The sequence below is a fragment of the Manacus vitellinus genome, unplaced genomic scaffold, assembly GCF_001715985.3.
Source record: "Manacus vitellinus isolate BGI_N305 unplaced genomic scaffold, ASM171598v3 scaffold_3_pilon, whole genome shotgun sequence".
Lineage (NCBI taxonomy): Eukaryota > Metazoa > Chordata > Aves > Passeriformes > Pipridae > Manacus > Manacus vitellinus.
The window spans coordinates 11,986,894-12,006,154 of record NW_021940535.1 but is presented as its reverse complement, the minus strand read 5'-3'; the positions used below and the strand labels follow the sequence as shown (position 1 = coordinate 12,006,154).

Genomic DNA, 19,261 nt, shown 5'->3' with positions numbered 1-19,261 from the left:
GGTTTTTGTTGGTTTAAAATGGAATTGGTATGTGCATCTCTGCTGCCCTGTTCACTTGTAGCCCTTACTGACAGATATGGTCGATAGCTGACATATCTCCTGGTCAGCAACTATATGCAGATAACAAACTGAGCCCAAAGAGATGACACAGGTGTGCTTCAGTCTGGGCTGGCCTATGTGACTATGAAAACATGCTACAAGTGAGCGACCATAATTACTGTAACAAACCTGAGACCACTGCTCTGTGCCTTGTAATTGCTAGTGATCTTTCCTGCCTTGCTGGCTGAGTCTTTTCTGCCTTTCAGATGATGTTTTTAGGGGTTTAAACTATGTAAATTCTTTTTTAGATTTCTTCAGGATCATGCTAGATCAAACTTGATTTGGAACTTCAAAACACGGGAAGAACTGAGAGATACTCTTGAGTCTGAGATGAGAGCATTTAACATTGACAGAGAACTTGGTAGTGCTAATGTTATCTCATGGAACCATCAGGAGTTTGAGGTATATGATCTACTGTAGGACAAACTGCATATGTAAAATATGTCTACTTAAAATGTCGCTTCTCTATCTAATTACATGAGTGAATCTTGTATTGATGATCCCTGACTGCAAGCTAGGATTCTTTTGGGGTTATGGAATAAACTGCTAAGTCTTGAGTCTGTGAACAGGTACTGTTGTCCAGTACACTCTGCAAAACTGAAACCTCTTCAGACTGACAAGTGATACTGTAGAGATGAAACACTGATCAGAACCCTCAGTGTAGTCCTGCATTAAGAGAAGAGTTGGTGTTACATTGTTGTCCAGATAAGTCATACTTGGTTTTGAATGTGCTCCATCAGACTTGTTTTGGGTAGTTTCAGAAATCACTTCTTCCTGATGGCAAGTTTCTTGTCTATATTTCCTTCATGTCTCAGTGAACTGAAGTCTGTTAAATACTGCGTTGCCAAATCATGAATAGGTTATGGGACTAAAACCATGCTGCACTGTAAATTATAGATTAAGGGTACTCTGCTCACATTCTAGGAACAGCAGTATCTGAAGCCAAAATAGAAAATAGTTCTATCACACAACTACAGGTTCCTTCTTACCTTGATGCAGTAAATAGCAAAGTACAGGTTTGGATTGGTATTTCATGCACTGGCTTTTATCTTTTAAAGTTTCTATCAGGTATAGGTCAGCCACAGGATTTCTGGGTGTCACAGTGTTAACTGGGGCAGAATCGAAAGTACAGATTTAAAACTTAGTAATACAGACTTCCCACCTGCACACTGCACTCCCGTGTGGCTTATGCTACTGGAATGTATCACTAGCGTTCTTGCAGCTACAGCCCAGGACACTTTGGTGTCGGATTTAAGGGGCTTCTGTAACATGATTTTTGAACAGCTGCTGTCTCAGAGATTTGCTTTTAAATGTTTTAAATGAATACTGCTGTAAGTATTTGAACTGCATAGTGGTGAAAAGGGGTTCCCTATCAACTGTGGAACCTGTCACTTTGCCAAGGGGGGATGGTGGCTTGAGCCTGCTCTGAAAGTGTACTAGTTAGCAGGATATCTTTATATCACATGCTGTGGTCAAATCTGTAGATAACTTTGTGGCCTCGTGACAGTAGCCTGCAAACTATAGATAAGAAAACCTGCTGTAGAGAGTGGCTTTCGTGGCATGTTAGAGGTACCTCTAATTGAAGTGCTTACCAAATGCTTTAAACCACTGAGCATTGAGGCATATGATTAAATTTAATGTAGTTGCTCTGAAGTTAGTGATGGCTCTGATTGTGCAATTTTACTTCAGCTTCTTGATGTGTGTTCTGATGCCTCTAGGCTTTTATTAGCCAGCACAATAGCAAGTATAACTAATAATTAGGTCATGCTTGTGTTTCATACTTGTAGTAACATGGAGTGAAATACCTTGCAATGGAATAACTACTTATTAAAACTTGAGTCACTGAAATGTATTGTGTATTATCCAAGTTCAGTTAATAAAGCTAGCTGATACTAGAAGCAAGTTACTTAGAGGCTGGAAACTGGGATTTCAGTAAGATGAGAAACTTCATTTGTTCTGGGGAGCAGCATATTTGATAGGTGGCTTATATTTCATAGGTGTGTGTTTAACAGCAAACTAGCAGATTTCAGTTTTCCTCAGACTTAGGAGGGGTTACTAACCTTGTTGAGTTTTTGGATGCAATCAAGTACAGTGTTGTTATGCAAGAAAAGCTTAATGAAGGAGAAATAATATGTATTGTTAAGTAATGTGTTCTGTGTTTACAGGTAAAATATGAGTGCCTTTCTGAGGAAATAAAAATAGGGGATTATTATTTAAGATTGCTACTGGAAGAAGATGAAACTGAAGAGAGTGGAGCAATCAAAAAATCGTGAGACATTATTAAAATCTTATTTCATTTCCAAGGTCTGTTTGTTTTCTTTACTAAAATCTCATCTCTTCTTTAGATACGAATTCTTCAATGAACTCTACCATCGCTTCTTGCTTACCCCAAAAGTGAATATGAAATGCTTATGCCTGCAAGCATTGGCCATTGTCTATGGAAGATGTCATGAAGAAATAGGACCATTTTCTGATACTAAGTACATTGTTGGGATGTTAGAAAGGGTAAGAGTTATTTTAAATTACTGGATACAGTAGTTAACACACAACTAGTCCAACAAATGTTCAGATCCTTCAAGTTACTGTGAAACCCAAGTTTTGGGTTTACAGAATGTGAAACTGAGGCATGAATACTTTTTTCCATCCTGTCACCAGCTGTTCCTAGTATCTCCCCTTGTTTCAGTTGAAGTTTCACTAAAAAAACCTGCTGATCGTAGAGGTATTTCTAACTAGTCTCTTTAGGGCCAACAAAATGCAGATATAACTTTGGCTTGCTTTTGAAAAATGCAGAAGCTTTTTAAGAGGAGAACATTGTTCCATGTCACGTTATTTCAACTGACTTTGAGTAGTAGCAACAGCCCCAGACCTAATGAAACTGTAGCCTTAAATAGGCACACATGATAGCTTAGATTTTTAGTCTACTTTGCCTCTGAAATGTTTGTTATGTCTGACCGCTGATTTGGCTTGCAAAATACATTTCCATGCAGTCTGCAGGAGTTCTTTGCTAGCATCAGTATGGGGTTTGGATATGGCTGTTGCAAGTGAAACTGAACTCTTGCTATTTTGCCTTGAGCCTTGATAACCTCACCAGGGATGTAATATCAAAGACCCTTTCTGTCTGCTGGCTGAAAGCATTCTCTTTTTCTTATTTTTGTTTTAACTGGCTCACTGGGAATCCAAACACTGCCCGTTAGAACGCTTAGGTTTAACAGAATAGTGGGTTTGATCCAGAGCAACAACAGGGTTGAAGGGCAAGAAGGCCTTTGCTCCTCAGTGGCAGAAAGCTGCATTTATTAGCTGTGCATGAAACTGGGCACTTTAAAGTCAGCAGTTTCATTACAGGCATAAAAAAGAAATGTGGCTGTGCAGGTGCAACTGTGTTTGCTTTTCTAGTTTGTTGTATGAAATACTGAATTGTTTTCTTCTGCTGCAACAGTGCACTGACAAGCTTGAGCGGGACAGATTGATACTGTTTCTCAACAAGCTGATCCTCAATAAGGTGAGGTGGACATTACACTTAACAGTAGTTTATTGGTCTGTCAGCTGTATCAAGTGGTCTGAACTAGTCTTTCGGGGTTAACTTGAACAAAAATTCAAGTACTGAGGAAACTTTAAAACAATTTTTATACAGCTTTCTGGGATGTGATAGTTGTTATTTACTGGTGAGAAAGCCAAAGGAAATGTGTAGATATTGTGGTAATTGTGCCATTCTGGTCACTTTAGAGAATGATTTGAACTTTTCTCATGTTCACTTCTTACTTGAATAAAACTGTTCAGTACTTATAACAACTCTTATGTAGAAAATGCTTGTGGTAACTCAGTTCATTCATTAACAGAAAAATGTGAAGGACCTTATGGATTCAAATGGAATCAGAATCCTTGTGGATCTGCTTACTCTGGCACATCTTCATACAAGCAGAGCTACAGTCCCTTTGCAGGTATGTGGCCTTTGTTTCTTACTACTCATACGCTACTCTACTAAAAGGACAGTTCTTAAAAAAATAATGGTACTTCTCACATTTACTGTAGAAATGTGATATTTACACTGTGAAGCTAATGCTATTCTTTTAAACATCAACTTTTAGAGCAATGTGATTGAGGCAGCACCTGATGCGAAGAGGGAGAGCGAGAAAGAATGGTACTTCGGCAATGCTGACAAGGAAAGGAGTGGGCCTTACAGCTTTCAAGAGGTACCTGTCAGCTTCAAACTCTCAACCTGACAAATTATTTCCATCCTGATGACTGGGTGTGTGTTTCAAACAGTGAGAGGGAGAACCATAAACAATCCTAAAGAAAATTCTCCAAGTAACTCTTTGAGTAAGGATTGAAGCTAGATAAAAGGCTTGATGTTGTGCCAAGAATCACAGCCTGTTTGGTAAGGCTGCCTATGCTTCCATGCCTCAGTAATGTTGCAACTAATCTGACAACTTTTACTTCATGATTCCATGACAGAGTTATAAACTCACTGGAATTTCATGCAACCACAGTAGCCTGCCATACAGCAGCTGAAAGCTTGCCTTGAGTGTGTCTAGGAGCAAAGGTAAGTCTGAATGCTGAATCAACTGAATTCATCTCTAATCTTGCAATAGATGCAGGAACTATGGAACAATGGAAAGCTGACTTCAAAAACACGGTGCTGGGCTCAAGGTATGGATGGCTGGCGACCATTACAGGTCATCCCTCAGCTGAAGTGGTGCTTGCTTGCCAGTGGCCAGCCTGTGTTGAATGAGACTGACCTTGCCACACTTGTCCTCAACATGCTAATCACCATGTGTGGATATTTTCCCAGCAGGTAAACAGTAATTTTCAGCAGAAGTGGTTAACTTTATCTGGCAGATGTATGAATTCATAAGTTTTATCTTTAAGCTTTTCTTAGAAAGCAGTGCATTAAGGAACTGTATTAAAGAACCTTTTACATAGTAGTGATTCTGTAGGCAAATAGAGAGTATGTAAATGAGACAGTATTAATATTGTGAAAGGGACTGCAAGAATGAATACAGAAGCTATGTGTATTTCTAATGCTCAGTGATGTAGTCTTACAGGCAAGCTCTCTTTTAACCTAAATGCATCTGCTTCGATGCAGGACACTAAACTTACCAAGTCTAACAACAGACTTTGAAGTTAACAATAAAAGACAATGAGTATGGTCTCAACAACCTGATACTTATTCTTAATAAAATTGTTCATTCTTGAAAGAGAAAAGGCACATGTGTACTTACTGCTGTACTACTTGATTTTTTTTTTTTTTTAGGGATCAAGACAATGCTATCATAAGACCTCTGCCTAGAGTGAAAAGGCTGTTGTCAGATAGTACTTGCCTTCCTCATATCACTCAGGTAAGTAACTCTTCAGAAGTGTCCCTAAATGATCTAAAGTTTTACTTATGCTACCATCTTTGCTGTGTGAATACTGTAAGTGGGGCAAACACATTAAGTCATGTCCTGCAGATCTCTGAAGAAGCAGCTGATTTCACAGGGTTTTGTTAGAAATTTCATGCCATTTCAGCCAATGTTTTATTAGGAAATATTTCCATCCTTGGAGATACTCAAAAGCCACCTGGACCTGGTCTTTGTCAACAAGCAACAGATGACCATGCTTTTGAGCAGAGGGGTTTGACAAGATAACCTCTAGAAGTCCCTCCCAACTTTAAATATTCTTTAATTCAAACTTCTTATTTTTAGGCTGAAGTATTCTTTAACTGAAATTCCTGCAGGTGGGTTGTCCCAGTACTGAATTAGTTAAAATTTCAGTTTTGGCTAAGTAACTTGGCACTAGTTGCAGCTAATGTAAATGCTTGTGTTTTGATTTCAGCTATTACTGACTTTTGACCCTATCCTTGTGGAAAAAGTTGCTGTATTGTTGTTTCATGTCATGCAAGATAACCCTCAGTTACCTCGTTTTTATCTGAGTGGAGTGTTCTTCTTCATAATGATGTACACGGGTTCCAATGTACTTCCTATTGCAAGGTGAGGAAAAAGCATAACCAAAAGTACCTCTTGACCAGTTATGCTCAGAAGGACTGCTGCTCTACATCTCTGTATGCTCAGGGGAGTGTGGCTTGCTAGAACCAACATGAAATTCTTCTTCTAGAAGAATTGCCTCCCCATGATCTAGTCACTCCCTAGAAAAGTGATTTGCTTATGATTCTTCCAGGGAGGGAATGAGAACAGGGCTGATCATACAGTTCTAGCAGTACAACTGGCCATGGCGTATTGTAGAAGATTAATTCATTGCAAGCACTAAAGAGCAGTGACACAGCCTATCTATATGCAAATGTAGCTTTTGGCAGTAGGCTGCTATTGAAAGTGGTGGAAAATCTAAAAGCCTGTTTCAGTATTGAAGCTTAAGCAGTTAAATCAGTCTGTACTGCCTGACAGATGCACTGCACATGCAGGTGGCTGTTGCAGTTCATTCCACTACTCTTCCTCTAAATGCAGTAGTTCGTGAAAAGCTGTCGTACAATTCCAGTGAAGTCTCTTGTACAGCAAAATGCATTGGGAAATCATTGCATGCTTCCATGATGAGTCTCATGAGATAGGACTGTCAGCAGTCAGTCTCTGTCAGCAGCAGATCACTCTCTTTCATTGCTGCAATGATGATCTTAACAGTGCGGGGAGAGGTTTGAAGGGAAAGGTTGTCAGTGTCTCTGTCAGCATCTTTTTTGTTTGTCTGGGGAGAAAAGCTTTCAGGAACAAGACTTTCAAACTGAAATGATAAACATAAGGCAACACTTATAACATGGGGGTGCTTAGCTTTGTGGAGTTCCCAAACATTTAATGGACTTTGTACAGAAATTCATACAACTGTTGCTGTTACTCTTTTATCTCGAAGTAAGTGTATGAGATTTGCCAGCTGGACTATGGTGGTATGCTTATTATTCAAGGGTACTTTAAGTATCAAACAGAAAATAACCGCTGTTTCTCTTCTAGGTTTTTGAAATACACGCATACAAAACAAGCTTTCAAGTCTGAAGAAGTGAGTAGATTGCAAAAGTAACTACCTTTGTTTCCAAATAGTTTTGCAGACCACCTGTAGTTGTTTTAATTGAAATTTAAGAACTATAAGGGAAAGGGGGAAGAGTTTTTTAGATCTCAAGTTAGTTAGCAACACTGAATTTAATTACCTTTGAGATAACCATGTGATCTCTTCTGCAGCCAAAAGGTCAAGATATAGTTCAAAGAAGTATACTCGGACATATTCTTCCTGAAGCAATGGTGTGTTATTTAGAAAACTATGAACCAGAAAAATTTTCTGAGATATTCCTTGGAGAATTTGACACTCCAGAAGCAATTTGGAGCAATGAAATGAGGTAACTGTTTTCTGTCAGATGGATAAATAATTCTGAACTACAGCTTATGTTGAAGAGGTCCTGTTTTTCAGAAAAGCTGGAAATACCTGGATTGCATTGTTTCTTTACTTCCTCTGTTTGCCTTCTGCAAGAGCAATGTCCTGCATTGCCCCTTTCTCCAGTCAAAGATAACGAGGGTAAGGGGGAGCAGAATTGGCAGCAGGAAGAGAAATATTTCCCTGAACATCTGACAAACATGTTTTACATCTTGATTAAGTTCCTTTTGTGAGTGGAGACTTCACTGTAGGTGTGGAGTGCTTTATACTTACTCATTTATAAGTACTTTTTTATTACCAGCACCTATTTCTGAGATATACCTCTTATATTCCAATACACTGGAATATTAGGGTCTTCCAGAAAGTAAAGAGGTATTGAGGAGGGCAGACTGTCACTTTACATTGTTTTTAATAAACTAATTTTCATGGCATTTCAGTAGCTTTGTAATAGAATAGGACAGAATCCTATTCTGAAACTACTAAGGAAAATCTTTCCAGAAGAAATCATAGAACACACCTGTACAGTGAGTGAGGACTGAGGATTGCTTGGCAGGTGTTAAACTGAGGATTGCTTGGCAGGTGTTAAACTGAGGATTGCTTGGCAGGTGTTAAACTGAGGATTGCTTGGCAGGTGTTAAACTGAGGATTGCTTGGCAGGTGTTAAACTGAGGATTGCTTGGCAGGTGTTAAACTGAACTTTGTAACTTTTAGGCGTCTTATGATAGAGAAGATTGCTGCTCATCTTGCTGACTTCACCCCTCGTCTTCAGAGCAATACAAGAGCACTCTACCAATACTGTCCCATCCCAGTTATCAACTATCCACAACTGGAAAATGAGCTGTTCTGTAATATTTATTACCTCAAGCATCTTTGTGATACACTCAGATTTCCAGACTGGCCAATTAAAGATCCAGTAAGTAAGAAGTGTTTTAGGGTTCATTTGGTTCTTGATCCTTCAGAGTCCTAAAAATGGGATTTGTAACAAATGTTAAGGAAATCAGATGCTAGGCTTTTTGCAGCTAACTGCTTTATCCTCAATTTTGGTCCACAAGCAAACACATTAAACACTACTTTATCTTGAAGCAGCATCGTATTCTTTCCATATAACAACAGTATAAATATATCGTTCTTGTGGTGCATACTTCAAAGGCAAAATAAAGCATTCAAAAAACCTTCAGATAGTGTTTCAGTGAACCTCAACTGATTGGGGGGCGGGGAGGAAATATCACTTTTGGGTTCTTATTTGCCCATGCCGCAGAAGAAACTGAGCTAACATGGGATCAGTGCATTAACTGAATTGATGAGATCTTTTTGGTACAAGTCTGTGGACTAGATCTGTCTAAGGACCTTTATTCATGCAGCTTTGTTGCAGTTTTTTATGGTATCAAGATGTGAACTGCATGTCATTTAAGTGATTCTCCACCTTCTAATGTGACTCTTACATAGTCATTTTCATCTTAACATACTTTTATCTTGAATAAAATTTAGGATTTATTAATAAAGTAGCATTTTATTAAAAATTATATACTGGTGTCAGCATAAATGAAACACTACTAAATTTTAATTATTTAGATTAAACTGCTGAAAGATACACTAGAAGCTTGGAAGAAGGAGGTAGAGAAGAAGCCACCTACAATGTCAATAGATGATGCTTATGAAGTTCTTAACCTACCCAAAGGACAAAGCCAGTAAGTTGTTTTCAGTATTTAAAGTTGTATAACTACTTTTATATAAGCTCTATGTCCTGAACAAACTGAAGTTTCTTATCTAGGTACTTGGAACCCTTAGGGGTACCAGTTTAGTTACATGTAGCACTTTCTTTCACAGTGGAAGATGACTTTGCTAAAAAGAAGCAAAACTTGGAAATACAATTCCAGTGTTTGAGAGAATAATTTTAAAAGTGTTTAGATGAACTGAAACTAGGGAAAAAAGTACTTTGAACTCTGCTGTTTTAAAGGACAAGCATTAGACTCAACTATAGTGAGCAAAAAATATGGCAGAACTTGAATATGTTGAAAGCAGAACTTATTTCTCTAATCATCCTTCTCCCTCCAATGTATTGTCCTTTTTCATGGTGATTATATTCTTAGAATTTTTTACCTCCTGTCTTGCCATTGATTTCTGACTTCAGGCCTTTAGAAGAGAACCAATAACACTTTTTGTATTTATCCTTCAAGAACAGTGCAATTACTATAAATCATGAAATACTAACTTTGATCACTTGCAGCTCATTTAGATTCTTCATTTAAAATACTCAGGGACTTTCAGCACCTTCTGGTTAGTATAGTAGGTACAAGAGGTATTTTAAAATACTTTGTTTCAAAAATTTCATTCTATTCTGTGGTCACATGATGACCCCTCATTCAGTGTAAGCTGGTAAAGCAGGGTTTTCAAATGGAAATAAGAGTTTTGTAATTTTCACTCAACTGCAGTTACTGTTAGTTACTCTTAGTACTGTTGTCAGAATCCAGGCTGGTTTTGCTGTGGTTGGCTTTTTTTTGTGTTACTTAATGTAATGGATGGAACTTGTTTTCTTGTAGAAATGATGAAAGCAAGATCAGGAAAGCTTATTTCAGGTTGGCTCAAAAATATCACCCAGACAAGAATCCAGAAGGCAGGGTATGTACAGCACAAATTTCTGGTGTTAATAAAATGGGGACAAATTTGACTGTTAGGTGTATTAAGAATTCTGAAATGCGCACTTGAATTTTCTTTCTTCCTTTTAAAAGCTATGCCCTAGATGAATACTAAAATACAGATTAGTGCTACTAATGAGTAATTTAACTTATGTCATTCAAAGAATATTCGGATTTATACAGTAAACTGATTTAGTCTGATCAGACCCACATATCAGAAAGCATCTTTAGAGAGTTACACCGGACCTAAATAAGATATTTGCTCCCTTTCAAAGGTGGATTGTATCCTCTACCCATTCTCACTATCAAGCTTTCATCATAGTATGATTGATTAAGTGTCTTGCCTATGGCAGAGTTTAGGAGACAAAAGAAAACTGATATGTGAACTAGTGTTTGGAGTATTTTCTGAAGTGTAGTGAGGCAATAAAACTAGTGTTGTGGCTTATAATCCTAAATGCTTTATTTTACCTGTGTCTAAACTGATGCTTCAGTAATCTAGAGGGTTCTTTATACCTCTTATGACTATTCCTCTTTTTTTGCAGGATATGTTTGAAAAAGTTAATAAAGCATATGAGTTTCTATGCACAAAATCTGCCAAGGTGATAGATGGACCAGATCCAGAAAACATAATTTTGATCTTGAAAACTCAAAGCATCCTCTTCAACAGGCATAAGGAAGGTAAGCATGCTGCCTCAGAAGAGGGTTTTGTCTTCATTTCTTTAGTGGTCATTTCAGTAAGTTTTAATCTCCTCTGTTCCTGAGACTGTGCTTTGTTGGTCTGGTTTCTGACTTGCCACAGCATTATGTAGCTACGGTAAAGGGCTTCAAAATAGGACATTTTCTTTCATGAAGTCAATTCATCTGCAGTAAAACTTAATTCAAAAAAGCATGAATAGCTCTTTGAAGTTCTCTGCTCCAGTGCTAATCGGTTTTAATATTCCTTCATACTTAGAATTCTGTCAAGGCAGAAAAGTCCTCACTAGTACTGAGTCACCCAGATGACAGATTCTGGTTATGAGATAGTCTTATATTTAATAGCCAGATGGCTGTATTCTTGCAGGAATTCTGACCAGGGTTAGAGTCCTCTGGTGAGCTGTGCTACATTACCTCTTTCACTGCCCGACTGGGAAAGAGGGTTAGCTAGAATACCCTTACACTTAACTCTAGGTACAGTCCCAGGCTGGGAGCTACTGGCATGTTCAAGTCTTGCAGAGTCAATAGTGTTTTACTGTGTAAGTGTTGTATTATAATGGTAAATTAAGAACCTCATATGCAATCATAACTCTGTCAGTTGTGTGGAAGTAGTGACAGCATTGGTATAGACTTACATGGGTTGGCTTGCAGTTGGATCCGTATGCAAAATCAAATTGTTCTTTAGCATGACTGAAACCCAAAGCAATGAAAAATATAATTATTTAAAATATATGATTGTTGTGCCAAACTGGGTAAGGTCCTTATAGGGTTATTGTTAGTCAATCCTGGCCTAAGACAGACAGACAAAGCTATACTTCTGTTTCTCTGGAGACAGACAAGTGTCATTGGGAAGGCTCTTGAGTTTGGGGGCTTAATGAACTGAAGGCTCCATTTAAGTCTTTTTGGTCTTAAATGAGTTCTTTCTATGAAGCTCTGTCAGCTTCTAGCATGAACAGTTTTATGTGACAAGGAGTCAGGTTGTGTGAGCTGCTCAGTGTTGCTCCAGTTTTCCCAGATGTTGGCTTTTTTTCATTCCTAGTCCTTACATATCTGATATGTCTTCAACTGATAATTTTGTGGTGGTTTAAATTGCTTAGGCTGTGCCTACATGGAAGCTTTGACTTTTTTTTGTCTTTCAGATTTGAAACCTTACAAGTATGCAGGCTATCCTATGCTGATAAAAACTATTACCATTGAAACATCAGATGACCTTTTATTTTCCAAAGAATCTCCTCTGTTGCCTGCTGCTACAGAACTTGCTTACCATACTGTCAGTTGTTCAGCATTAAATGCAGAAGAACTGAGGAGAGAAAATGGAATTGAGGTAAATGCAAAGAAACGTGTTGAAATGCTTTTTTTTTCTCTTTAGTTTAACTTTTCCACGGCTAAAAATCCTAGATCCTCAATGCATAGGACATCAGGTGCAATTGAGAATCACTTCTGGTCTTGAGACCTTTGTCCATTCTTATTATCTCTATTCTGGATCCAATAGGAGAAGCATCTAGCAGAATATACCCCTTTCTGAACCTGGGCTTGTCTGTTGAACTGTGAATAAGCAAGCTACATATGATGTTTCTCTACGCCTTTACAAAACACTACTGAGAGCTGCTGCATTCTGTATGTGAAAGAACTGATAAATGTGAGCAAGTCACTCAAGCAGAAGGGCTTTTCATTGCACATATTACAGTATTAGAACCATTTAGGTTGGAAAAGACCTTTAAGATAATTGAGTCCAACTGTTAGTCCCAACACTGCCAGGTCCCACTAAATCATGTTGCTAAGTGCCATGTCTACGTGTCTATTTAAATACCTTCAGGGATGGTGACTCACTCACTTCCCTGTGCAGCCTGTCCCAATGCTTGACAACCCTTTTGGTGAAGAAATTTTTCCTAATAGCTAAGCTAAACCTCCCCTGGTGCAACTGGAGGCCATTTCCTCTTGTCCTATCTCTTGTTACTTGGGAAAGAGACAAGCCCCTACCCCTTGCTACAACCTTCTTTCAGGTACTTGTAGAGAGTGATAAGGTCCCCCTGAACCTCGTTTTCTTCAAGCTAAACAAACCCAACTCCTCTTTATCAGACTTGTGCTGCAGACCCTTCACCGGCTTCGTTGCCCTTCTCTGGGCGTGCTTCAATGCCCTTCTTCTGTGAGGAGCCCAGAACTGGACACAATACTTGAGGTGCAGCATCACCAGTGCCAAGTACAGGGTGGTAATCACTTCTAGTCCTGCTGCCAATTCTGTTTTTTGATACAGGCCAGGATGCCATTGGCCTTCTTGGCCACTGGGGCACACTGCTGGCTCACATTCAGCCAGCTGTTGACCAGCACCCCCAGGTCCTTTTCTACCAGGCTGCTTTTCAGCCAGTCTTCCCCAAGGCTGTAGCATTGAATGGGGTGATGATGACCCAAGTGCAGGACTTGGTACTTGGCCTCGTTGAACTGCATACTCTTGGCCTTGACCCATTGATCCAGCCTGTCCAGATCCCTCTGTAGAGGCTTTTTACCCTCCAGCAGACCAACAGTCCCACACAACTTAGTATCATCTGCAAACTGACTGAGGTATTACCTCACATGTGAGAAGGCTGTCAGCTCTAAAGCACCAGAGGTTAATACCAGCACTTGCAAGGAATTTTACCCCTACAAACCATTTGAGCAAGCAGCAGATTTTTGTCAAATGTTTCCCTTCAGCCATTAAAAATGAGTTTACTAACTAATGTTTTACTTCTGCCAGCTTTTATCTCCTTTTTTTTGTGACTCAACTTATGCATCATCCAATCCTCACAGGTATTGCAAGAAGCATTTAATCGTTGTGTAGCAGTCTTGACACGGTCTAGTAAACCAGATGATATGTCTGTACAGGTAAGTTGCAGCAGTTGTAAATGATTATATAGTCTTCTGAGAAGCTGATACATTATAGTATATGTATAAAATGATAATAAATATAAGTGTGTATATATATACATAATATAAAATATTGATATAGTAGTATATATATTGACAATAGGATTGTAAACTTGCATTTTCCTCTACTTGTAACCAATAAAATGCTGCTTTTTGTAGGTATGTGGATACATTAGTAAGTGTTACAGTGTAGCAGCTCAGTTTGAGGACTGCAGAGAGAAGATTACAGAAATGCCTAACATAATTAAGGACCTCTGTAGACTACTGTATTATGGCAAGGTAAGCGCTCCTTTCTTTTGCCTAAATGGGTGTTGAACTGTCAAATGTTTAGGGGAATATTCTACTTTTAAAGGAGATAAGACAATCATAGAATGGCCTGAGTTCTAAGGGACCTTAAAGATCATGTAATTCCACCCCCGCTGCCATGGGCAGGGACACTTTTCACTAGACTAGGTTGTTCAGAGCTCTATCCAGCCTGGCCTTGAACAGGGATGGGGCATCTCAGGCTTCTCAGGGAAACCTGTCCCAGTGCCTCACCACCCTCACAGTAAAGAATTTCTTCCTAGTATCTGATGTAAACCTATTCTTCTTCAGTTTGAATCCATTCCCCCTTGTCCTGTCACTACATGCCCTTGTAAATAGTCTCTCCATCTTTCTTCATAGGCTCTGTTCAGGTACTGGGAGGCTGCAAAGCCCCAGAACCTTCTCCTTTCCAGGCTGAACAAACCCAGTTCTCTCAGCCTTTCCTCGTAGTTGCACTGACCAATCAACCCTTCTGAAAGATCCCAGCCAATCATGAGGAGATACAGAACTCCACTGCCTTGTTCTCAGCGCTTGGCATTGGAATCTATTTAGTGGGCTTAAAATGCAATCACTGTAAAGATTCAGCCTTTTAACTGACACATCTAGCTGCTTGGTTTACTGTGCTAAATCAGGAGATAATGCTCATTTCTAATAATGTGAAATAACTATTTGAGTACTCTTCCCTTTGAAAGATGCTGACTAATTAGCCATGTTGGTGGTTACCAGACACTGCAGATGTTACCTGTACTTCAGTTTTCTTCTCTCTGCTGCCTAGATAGTACTCTAGGATCAGCTAGTTTTGGCTTTAAATCTTTGGCAAGGGAACCAGTTGGCACTCTTTGGTTACAAGTACTAAGGCAAACTTCTTTTTTCTCCCTCAGACCATACCACGAGTAGCTGCTTTAGGAGTAGAGTGCGTTAGCTCTTTTGCCTTAGATTACTGGCTACAAACACACTTATTTCAAGCTGGTGTTCTCTGGTACTTACTGGGTTACCTCTTCAACTATGACTATACACTGGAAGAGAGTGGGATTCAGAAAAGTGAAGATTCAAACCACCAGGTAATGTTCCCAAGATGCATGCTATCAGACACCAATGGTTGTTGCTTGCCAACTCTTACAAATAGACTTAAGTGTATTCAAATACTTATTAGGATCATTGAATTGCATGAACAGCAATGGTAACAAAGCAGTTTGGGAAAGGGATCTTTGTGTAGCGGTGTAAATACTTCTTGGGTGTTGTTTTTTGGGGGTTTTGGGTTTTTTTTAAAGAGTTCAAATATTAAAGCTGCCAAAGCCTGCGGTTTCTAATGGACTTAGTGCAAGAGATTTTTTACCAATAGCTAACAGTAGAAATGTACATTTTTGTTATCAGTCTTTTGAGGCTCAGCTGAAAGGGTTGTCTAGTGGTACTGAGAACTTATGGAAAATATCTGCTTTTTCCTCAAATGGTGACCCTCTCAGTATGACATTTCTTCCTCAGTTACTGGATGAGATGAACTTTGAACACTATTGTAGCTATAAAGTCTTGTATCACTCTCATAAAAGATTTGTTATGCTGATATTCGACTGTGTGAGCAGGAATTGTTGTCTGGTCAGAAACCAATACATTAAATAGCTTCTGTAGCTTTCAGCTCATCTTCCTGCCCCAGGTTTTCCTGCTTATCAGTGCTTATGTCTTACTGCACTTATTAAGCCAAGATAAATAGAGAATATCAGTGCTGTTCATTCTGGTGCAAAAGTGTTGAACAACCCTTTTGGTTATTCTGATAATTCTTCAGTAAGCTCTAGGTTTTCTCTAACTGTCTGTCTTTTTCAGGAGGTAGCAAATAGCCTTGCTAAGCTCAGTCTCCTGGCCTTGAGTCGCCTTGGAGGGTATCTTTCTGATGATCAAGCTACCCCTGAAAACCCAACAATCAGGAAAAGCTTGGCTGGAATGTTGACACCCTATATTGCCAGAAAACTCGCTGTGGTCAGTCCTACTGAGGTAAATGTCTGTTGGCCAAAACTTTCTCTAGTGATTTATGGAAGGAGTACCTGGTTCCTTCTAAAACACTGAACTCTCTTAGACCAACTGGATACTGAGAACAGCAGTGTGATTTTTCTTTGCAGTTGGAGTAACTGCAGGGAACAGAAACTGCTTTGACCTCGAACACTATAGACAGGAGCAGTGCTCTATAGAATAGTATTTGCAAAACAAATATAGGGACAAAGAAGTTGAGTTAATTGTTGAAGGCTTAGATGATGGAGAGTAAAGGCTAAACTTATCTCTTTAAAGTGGTACCAAGGAAGTCATCTATAAAGAGATACTGCAGATAGTTGCTGTTCACTACCAAAAATAGATGGAGAATCTGAAGTAAATGTGGCTCAAAGCACAATAAAAAAACCCTGTAATATAGATTGTACTAGACCGAATAACTTGTACATACTGTTTTTCTAGTATGCTTTTCCAGTATGGGAAACTTCACACTTTCAATTTGGTTTTGTAATTGGTCTCATTGCTAATGAGATTGGATTAACTAACATTGTGAAACATGCTGATTACTATGCATAACGATCGAAAACTGTTGTAAATGTTGCATCATGTAAATTCCTTATTTCTTAGACTCTGAAGATGCTTAACAGTAACACAGAGAACCCCTACTTGATCTGGAACAATGGGACAAGAGCTGAACTACTTGAGTTTTTGGAATCTCAACAAGAAAGCATGATTAAGAGAGTAAGATACTTCTTACTTTAAATCCTGCTACTGTTTTTTTTTAAACTGTTTTGTGTTTTGGTACATCCCCCTGTGATGCAGCGTTATAGTTTATACAAATTTCTATTGTTGACTACTCCTAAGTCACTTTCTTCATTCAGTAGTTTTTAAAAGAAAACAAAAAACCCTAAGAGTTTGCTTGTTTATTTCTTGTTATGTTTCAATCTGAGCTTCTGACTTTTGCTGAAGCATTAAGTTTTCTGCTCAAGTATTGCCTATTTCATTATCGGTTTATAGCTTTACACTTTCTACAAGATGATTTTCTGTCTGAGCTTTTGCTGCTTATCTCTGCTTAAAGGGTGATTGTGACAAGAGCTATGGATCTGACTTTGTCTTCAGTGACCATGCAAAGGAACTTATTGTGGGAGAGATTTTTGTTAGAGTCTACAATGAGGTCCCTACCTTCCAACTAGAGGTGAGATGTAGCTAAAACCTTCCTGTTGAAACTAGTGTTTGGAATGCTGCTAATTCCTGTTTATCTGCCAGTACAGAATGGAGAAAATACAAAATCTGATGGAAATTTTCTTCAAGACCAGTATGTTATGAGACATGCCTTTACTGGAGCAGAAGAAATTTAAAGAACTAGTCTGCACTAAGATGTGCTGCTTCAGATGTCTTAATGACTTTTCTCTACAAGCTTGTTCTGCAGACACTTGAGTTGCTTCAGTAGTTCCAGGCAATGGTGATTCTGCCTAGTGGCTTTGCAGTCCATCTGTATCTATGGGCAAACATATACCTGTTGAAGTAGTGGCAGCCTCTTAAGGGTATGTTTAGATAGAAATAGGATTAATGTCTTCCAGATGTTGTAGTGATTAAAGAGAAGTGTTTTCTGTCTGCCTGTCTGGAGAAAGGGAATATGTGAGTTGTAGGACAAGTTATTTGGATACATTTTCTTCTACTGGGAATACTGTTGCATCGCAGAGCTAAAAATGCTCTCATCTCTACTTTAAAGCTTCCTAAAGCGTTTGCTGCGAGCCTTTTGGATTACGTAGGCTCACAAGCACAGTACCTTCATACGCTAATGGCAATAACACAGACTGGGAAAGTGGAGTCCAATCAACATGGAGATCGGTTACGGAGAGTTGAAATGGCCCTGGAGGCTCTGAGAAACGTGATAAAACACAACCCAGGTAGGCTTAAAATGGAACTTACTTCATATACCCTTTTGTGGACAACCTTAAAAGTTGTGGACCTCTGTAGTCTTTATCTTCCGCTGAGAAGGAAGCTTGTTTTGCTGGTTAACAGACTTTTAACACTGTTGATAAGCCATAAAGGCTTGCTTATTTTTTCCTCACCTGGAGAACGTAATCAGTAGATGTGTTTAAGTTTTGTGTGAAATTCAAGCCTTATCTATTTTCATCTCTGAATCACTAGGTTTTCACTCTAATTTGAGCCTGCTGTTGCCAGGAACACTTAAGCCTCCTGGATGGAACTTCCTGTAATCCTTCGAAGAATCTTTAACTGATTTTTTTTTTTTTTTAAACTTCCTTGCATCAAAAAGAACTTCTTTGAACAGAGTACTGCATGTTAGTAAACACCTAAATGTCATTAGTGTTGAGGCCTTACTAAAGCAGGAGGAGAAAATGCTTTTGAGAGTGGGCAGCTAATATCAGCAAAAGTTTATGAGCACATACCAACATACGGACTGGAAAAGCCTAAAACAAATGATTAGGACACTCTCCAGTTCTAAAAGGAAATCATGCTACTATTGTAGCTCCTAATAATAGGTGGTTAAATTGTTCTCAGACTGGATATTCTGTGTTTACAGTTATAACCCTGAAGGCAGCTGTTACTGCTGCATATAGCAACCCTGCTCTGAGCTGGGACATTCTGAAAGGGCAAGTGAATTTGAAGACAAGTACTGATGATCAAGGATAAATAAAATGATGCAATTTATTACTTGCATTCTTACAAGAACTAGCTCAGTTACTTACTTCAGAGGGAGGAAGTATCCTCTGCTTTTGGAATATCGTTGATCTGAGACTTTGTGGAAGGTAGATTAATAGAGAGGAGTTTAAAATTTTCTAACTCTTTAGCAGATGCTGTCCTGTACGAGCTGTTACAACTATTGTGGCAGACTGTATAAAGCCATGTAGTCTTTAACACCTCTCTGTAGACCAAAATATGGGCTTGGGATGGCCTTCAGTGAGTGCTTTGGCTAACATGAAGAGTAACTTATCTTGTATCTTACAGGTTCTGAATGTGAATGCATAGGTCACTTTAAGTTGATATTCTCCCTTCTGCGTGTTCATGGAGCTGGCCTGGTGCAGCAGTTGGCTCTGGAGGTAAAAACTAAACCACCCAACCAACAAAAAACAAATAAAACAACAACAAAACCAAAAGTACCCTAAACCACTAAACCTGTCTAGATGTTCTACACAATAACCATAAACAAACCTGATGGTGTAACTGTTAGAGTAGCATCTAAACAATATCAAGATTGGAGTTCTAAGGTGTCAGTTACTCCTCAGAGAAACAGGTGATAGCTTCTTGCCTGAGTCTTTGCTCCCTTTTTCCCTGAGGAGACA

The 19,261-nt window shown here is 38.9% G+C and overlaps 1 protein-coding gene across 3 annotated transcripts in view; it reads left to right on the top strand.

The window, feature by feature from the left end:
* The window catches only part of DNAJC13 (DnaJ heat shock protein family (Hsp40) member C13), a 55,853-nt gene that overhangs the window by 26,334 nt on the left and 10,258 nt on the right, over positions 1-19,261 (top strand). For all 3 annotated transcript variants that reach the window (XM_018075571.2, XM_008933535.4, XM_018075570.2), the window contains 24 exons: positions 348-501; positions 2,265-2,368; positions 2,445-2,604; positions 3,536-3,598; positions 3,936-4,037; positions 4,185-4,289; positions 4,689-4,891; positions 5,351-5,435; positions 5,911-6,065; positions 7,029-7,074; positions 7,254-7,408; positions 8,155-8,356; positions 9,016-9,131; positions 9,984-10,062; positions 10,622-10,757; positions 11,912-12,096; positions 13,557-13,631; positions 13,833-13,952; positions 14,858-15,037; positions 15,795-15,962; positions 16,581-16,694; positions 17,032-17,148; positions 17,686-17,863; positions 18,927-19,018. In XM_018075571.2, the coding sequence (XP_017931060.1) occupies positions 348-501; positions 2,265-2,368; positions 2,445-2,604; positions 3,536-3,598; positions 3,936-4,037; positions 4,185-4,289; positions 4,689-4,891; positions 5,351-5,435; positions 5,911-6,065; positions 7,029-7,074; positions 7,254-7,408; positions 8,155-8,356; positions 9,016-9,131; positions 9,984-10,062; positions 10,622-10,757; positions 11,912-12,096; positions 13,557-13,631; positions 13,833-13,952; positions 14,858-15,037; positions 15,795-15,962; positions 16,581-16,694; positions 17,032-17,148; positions 17,686-17,863; positions 18,927-19,018 (3,094 nt within the window). The remainder of the gene's footprint in view (positions 1-347; positions 502-2,264; positions 2,369-2,444; positions 2,605-3,535; positions 3,599-3,935; positions 4,038-4,184; positions 4,290-4,688; positions 4,892-5,350; positions 5,436-5,910; positions 6,066-7,028; positions 7,075-7,253; positions 7,409-8,154; positions 8,357-9,015; positions 9,132-9,983; positions 10,063-10,621; positions 10,758-11,911; positions 12,097-13,556; positions 13,632-13,832; positions 13,953-14,857; positions 15,038-15,794; positions 15,963-16,580; positions 16,695-17,031; positions 17,149-17,685; positions 17,864-18,926; positions 19,019-19,261) is intronic.